Source organism: Rhinopithecus roxellana, chromosome 1, assembly GCF_007565055.1.
Source record: "Rhinopithecus roxellana isolate Shanxi Qingling chromosome 1, ASM756505v1, whole genome shotgun sequence".
NCBI classification, from domain to species: domain Eukaryota; kingdom Metazoa; phylum Chordata; class Mammalia; order Primates; family Cercopithecidae; genus Rhinopithecus; species Rhinopithecus roxellana.
This window is the reverse complement of record NC_044549.1, coordinates 60,182,923-60,188,915: the sequence shown is the minus strand read 5'-3', so window position 1 is coordinate 60,188,915 and position 5,993 is coordinate 60,182,923. Positions and strand designations below refer to the sequence as shown.

General features: G+C 39.7%; 1 protein-coding gene across 1 annotated transcript; it reads right to left on the bottom strand.

Moving 5' to 3' along the window:
• Positions 1-2,915: 2,915 nt before the first annotated feature.
• LOC104657840 (60S ribosomal protein L22-like) lies at positions 2,916-4,334 on the bottom strand. Its single transcript, XM_010357708.1, has 2 exons — positions 4,305-4,334; positions 2,916-3,272 (listed from the first exon to the last, which is right to left on the bottom strand). The coding sequence occupies exons 1-2, from the start codon at positions 4,332-4,334 to the stop codon at positions 2,916-2,918; spliced, it is 387 nt and encodes a 128-aa protein (XP_010356010.1).
• Between the last annotated feature and the right edge of the window lie 1,659 nt (positions 4,335-5,993).

The following is a 5,993-nucleotide window of genomic DNA, read 5'->3' as shown; positions in this document are numbered from 1 at the left end:
TATAACCAAGCACAATGCCAGGCACTGGGCATGTAGTTTCTCTCTTCATGTATCCTATAATTTGATGGAGGTAAACAATAAATAAAAATAAATAATGGATAACTAATTAAATAGATAAGTAGATAGAGACACCTACAGTTGCTGTGAGTTTGTTATAGACCACCACAATTCAATAGGGAACACAAAAGAGGTAACAATTACCAAGTGCCTGTTATGCCCCTGGTAGTCTTTTGACATGTTATGTATGTACTGACTAATTTAATGCCCACAACAGTCCTGTGGAGGTAGATGCTATTAATACTTTAACTCTCATTTTGCAGATGGGAAAACTGAGGCACGGATTGGCTCATTGTTTTGCCCAAGGTCACATGGCTAATGGTGAAGCCAAGATTTCAATATATGCAGTCTGACTCCAGAGTTTTCAATCAGTGTGTTTTGTGCCCCTCATAGAAGGATGCCAATCTAAGAACACCATTAAAGCTGTTCTGGTATCTCTCACAAATGCATAGCACATACAGGCATTTTATAAATATGTAATGAATGTATGAGTGGATTAAGGTATACATATATCTATATATTCTTAAAAATTGTGTCTAGCATAAAATGGGCTGTAGTGAGTCCTGCATTATCCATCCTCATTTTTTTTCCTTTCTGAGTATTTGAGCTATTACCAGCTATTTCAGCCAAAACACTGCTGCACTTTAATAAGAAAGGTGAAATGCAATAATTAGACAGAGCTCATTAAGTCAGTTAAATGATTCTGAAGTAGGAACCAGAGAACCATAATTTACTGAAATGTTTGAAGTATTAGTATGCAGTGAGAATAGTAAAAATATGAAGTGAAATTCTTACAAGATCGCTGCAAGAAAAAAGGCAGTGGATCATAAACATAGAAGTACCAACGGTGTATTTATTGCGTTTTGTTAGCACATAAAGCACTGTGTGTTTAGCAGGAAGTTAAGCACATTCAGAGTCTCAGGAAGTGTGTGTGCCCTAGAGGTTTGTGAGGATCAGATTCTTCTGAGTTGATTCCCCATTTCAGAATGAATCAGCAGGCAGGTGTTCTTCAAACCAGTTTTAAATGACATCTTTGTGAATCGGAAGCAGTGGGTCTTTGGAGCAAATTAGACTCCTTTTTTTTTTTAAACCAGCCCATCAGCTTCAAGGTTAGACTGGGTTTTTTTGCCACCTCATGGAAGACCCACATTCTCCCTAGGTAATAAGAGTAAAATGGCCGGGCGCGGTGGCTCAAGCCTGTAATCCCAGCACTTTGGGAGGCCGAGACGGGCGGATCACGAGGTCAGGAGATCAAGACCATCCTGGCTAACATGGTGAAACCCCGTCTCTACTAAAAATACAAAAAACTAGCCGGGCGACCTGGCGGGCGCCTGTAGTCCCAGCTACTCGGGAGGCTGAGGCAGGAGAATGGCGTGAACCCGGGAGGCGGAGCTTGCAGTGAGCTGAGATCCGGCCACTGCACTCCAGCCTGGGCGACAGAGCGAGACTCCGTCTCAAAAAAAAAAAAAAAAAAAGAGTAAAATCTACCAAGTACACTGGCTCTGATTACAAGCGTGTTTTTCCAAGCCATGTTTGAATCTTAATGGCCAACTTTGGTCCTCTCAGTAATTAATACCCTGAAGATATCCAGATACTTGTTCTGCTCATGGGATATTTAACCATGTCAGATGAAAGAGGAGAATTTGACTGGCTATATATTTTTTGAAATCTTCAAATCCTGTAACATGGTTAATTAGCCCATCAAATGTCTGCCTTCCATGTTCAGTCTTTGTATGGTGAGGACACATTGTAGCTCTTCCCTACTTTTTGGCTAACCCCTACTTTAAGGCTCAGTTTAAATGTTGTGTTCTCAGAAACCCATGTTAAATCTCAGACTAGACTAGTTTTTCCTGTATCTTCCCATCTTTCCTGTCCTTTCTGTTAGTATAATTTGCATAATCATTGTTTAATGCCTCATGCTCTGTGAGCATAGACTGTGTCTATCTAGTTCACCATAGTATACCCAGCCCACATGGCCCAATGTAAAAATCTAATCAATAGTCATATAATGAGCACATGTATCCTAAAAGCTAATGAGCTCTGTTTGACCCCATCTATGAGCGCTTTCTGGGCTCTGTGGTGTAATTTTTGTTATTAATTTGCCATTTGCTTACAAACTCTTTTAGTGTGAGTTCCTCCAAAGCAGAACCTGAGACAGTATCTTGGGTGCAGGAAGCTAGTTTGGGAGAGGAGATTCCCAGGAAGCAGGAGAAAGAAGTGGAGAGAGTGAACAAGAGATGGAGAAAAGCCAAGAAAGATGGCTTCTACAGGCAACAGGGGCTTCTGTCTGCCAAGTCTGCAGCCCAGAGGCTGGGACATTTATCCACTGCTCCCCATTGTTGAGGGCTGCCCCGGCGGGTGTTACCTCCTCCTAAAAGCAGAAAGACAAATGGTGGAATAATGCGGTGGGAGCCATTCATATTGCTAGAACTGTCAACCTCAGCTAAGGCTGAAATTAGGGAAATGTGATTGTGGGGACAAGGGTCGGCTACTAAGCCAGAAAACTTCTTTTCTAAATACACTTTCTAGTCTAGATAGAAATGGTAAACTGTGCTTCACAAAGAATTCAGTGGACTTTTTAAAACTTTTTAACATAAAGAAAAACATCCATTCTGTTTAGAGGACAACATAAATAATTTAGGGGAAAAAAAAAGTGGCACAAGATTTTAACACTTCAACCTTGGCCATGTTACCATTTTAGTGGAGGGCAGTAATGACAAGCAATGTGCCCAAAGGGACACACTCCCAGGACCCCAAGTAAATGTTCAAAACCTGGTAGAAACATTGTTGCTTTTTTTTTTTTTTAGTTCCCAAGTTTTATTCAAGAACTCATACAAAATATTCTGGATAAATGAAATTTAATCCTCATCTTCCTCCTCTTCTTCGTCCTGGTTAATTTGGAAGTAACATAATTCGTAACTCTCTTTGCTGTTAGCAACTACGTGCAACCAGTCACGTAGATTATTATTCTTCAAATATTTTTTGGTGAGATATTTCAAATACCTTTTGGAGAAAGGCACCTCGGATGTCACGGTGATCTTGCTCTTGCTCCTTTCGGTGGTCACCACCCCTCCACCAAGGTTCCCAGCTTTTCTGTTCACTTTGATCCTTTCTTGCAAAAACTGCTCAAAATTGGCAACATCCATGATTCCATCTTCTACAGGGTGGGTGCAATCAAGAGTGAACTTCAGAACCTGCTTCTTTTTTTTGCCCCCCTTTGCCACAAGCAACAGGTGCCATGGCGGCAACGGAGTTAACATTGTTGCTTTTTATGTAGACTGACATTTTTTTTTCTCTATCTTCAATATAGCTTATTTTCTCTTTTTCTTATTACAAAAGTAAAGCGTGTTTATTCTGGAAAATTGAAAAAATACAACTAAGAACAAAGAAGGAAATAAAAGCCATTTGTATTTCCCTTACCCAGATATAGCCATGCTAACCGTTTTTTCCTTTCAGTTCTTTATCCAGACATTACAAAAATATAACGATCCTGTTCATACCATACTTAAAATTTTGCTTGCTGTGGACATTTTTCTATACTGGTAAACATGAATAAATAATTCCCTCCTTTCTTTTCTTTTTTCTTTGTTCCTTCATTCCTGTCTTTCTTTTGCAAAAATAACTTTAACTTTTCCTGGTTACAAAAGTAATATATGTTCATTGTTAAATACACACACACACATACATACACGTGTGCGTGTGTTTATGTGAATTAGACAGCACAAAAGAAACTTCTACCATTTAAAGCAGGAGTCTGCAAACTTTTTCTCCATAGGGCCACATAGTGAATATTTTTAGCTTTGTGGGCAACACAAACTGTGTTGCAGCTACTCAGCTGTGCCATTTTAGTACAAAAGCAGCCATAGACAACATGTAAAAGAAAGAGTGTGGCTGTGTTGCAATAAAACTTTATTTAGTGAGTCCAGGGTCTAGTTTGCTGACCCTATCTAGGGGAAAGCACTAATAACGTACATAGGCTTTTTTTTTTTTTTTTTTTTTTTTTTTTTTTTTTTTTTTTTTACAAAAATGGAATCATACTACATAAACTGTCTTGTATGTATTTAAATATTCATTTGTGTCCGTTGTGTGCCAGCTCATAAACAATGGTGTATACAATGGTGAACAGGACAGACAAGGACCCTGCTTTCCTGGAGTTTACTGCAGGAGACATGATTAACATAATAAGTGCTCTGAAAGTAATGAGGGGGCTGTGATGGAGAAAAATCAGCTTTCTAGTGTAGCATAACTTTTGCAACCAATCTCTTCTTTACGGGCATTTAATTTCCTTAATTGTTTCTATTATAGACTACACTGTCATAAACATTTTTGGGACTAAGCCTTTATGAAAAACCATCATTTTTCCCTTAGGCTAAATTCCTTGAAATGGAATAGCTGAGTCAAAAGGCATATGAATTCTTTTTAGTCTTTTGCTAAGCATGATCAAACTACTTTCTAGAAAACGTGTATCAACTTATACTTCTACCTTGGTTGGCGTTTTTTTTTTTTGTTTTGTTTGTTTGTTTGTTTGTTTGTGTTTTGTTTTTCTTACTTCCTTTGTGCAACCACTTTGAGTTTCATGCATTGACAAAGTAAAATGAAAGTGTCATAAATCTTAGCTGTGAAACAGAAATGAAGAGGTAGGGAATCATATCATATGAGGGAGAGGAGCCCTGTTTCAGATGTGTTGTCTCTGGGGGCATCCTGTGATTCAATCCCTATATAATAGTTGGAAATAAACCTCAGAAGTTCTTTACAGATACTAGGCACTAGTTATTAACTGCCTTCACTATGTGCCAGAAACTAAGCTAAACCCTTGATGTGCATAATCTGAATTAAGCCTCAAAGCAAAATGGAACTGATTTCAAGTCGTTCTGATTTAAGCCTCAGAACAAAATGGAAGTGAGAAGCTACAAATGGCCAGGTGATGGTGGAACAGGATCCTGAACCTAGAGTAGAAGTCTCAAGCTGCCAGCCCTGTGGTTTGTTTTCTTTGGCTCACATAGTAGGAGCCAGCACAATGTTTAAAATTTTATTAACATAGTTAAAAACATTAAAAAATTGGAAAGTGTCACATAAAATCCGTAGTTAAAACTTCGGAAAAATTAAAATACCTAGCCACACTTGGGGTCACATTCCTACTTGCTGTTAGTTGGGTAGAGTCAGGGAGTATCTCCTTCTACACACGGGAGAGGAGTTCCTATGATGATACTATTGAACTGAGATTAAAGCCCACTCAAATTCCTCCTTCTTCATTGCTACTGTTATCACTGGGGATACAGCAGGAGAATGTGTTCTGCCTCCTCATCCATCTACTTCTCTTATTTATTTGATTGCCCTGGGCTGTGGGATGGTATAGGCCTGAGGAGGAGGCAGACATGGGTCCAGCCCACCACTACAATCCCGCTTGGGTCCTAGTGTGGGGGACACATCAATGCTTGCTTAGGTGAGGAGATACCAAGTTCTTGTGGGGACTCTTGTCTTCTAGGTTTCTGCCTCCCTCCTTTCACTTCCGTTTTTCTCACTCAGCCTTTATCCGTCATCTGAATTTCTTTCTGGTACACATCACTGCACCTTTCTTGGCCACATGGATTGCCTTTCTGCATCTCACCTTAGAGAATGCACTTGGCCAGGACCTGCTCTCAAAGGGTCAGGTCATCATCTCCTTCTTTTTCCAGTTCCTCTCTGCCAAATGCTATGCCCCCAGCCAGGTCATGCGCCCATCTCTTCCCCACTGGGAATCCATGCGGAGACTGGTCTTCTACAGGTAATATTCCTGGGATTTTTTAAACTTGAAACTCTCTGTGTGTCTCCCTAGGCTAGAGGACAACTCTGATAGTCCTAGTGGCTTTGAGAGCCAGTGTTTGGCTAGCTCCAGGCATCACTTTGTATTTTATTTATTTAGAACTGTATTATATAGCCAAGGAATCTGCTTTTAC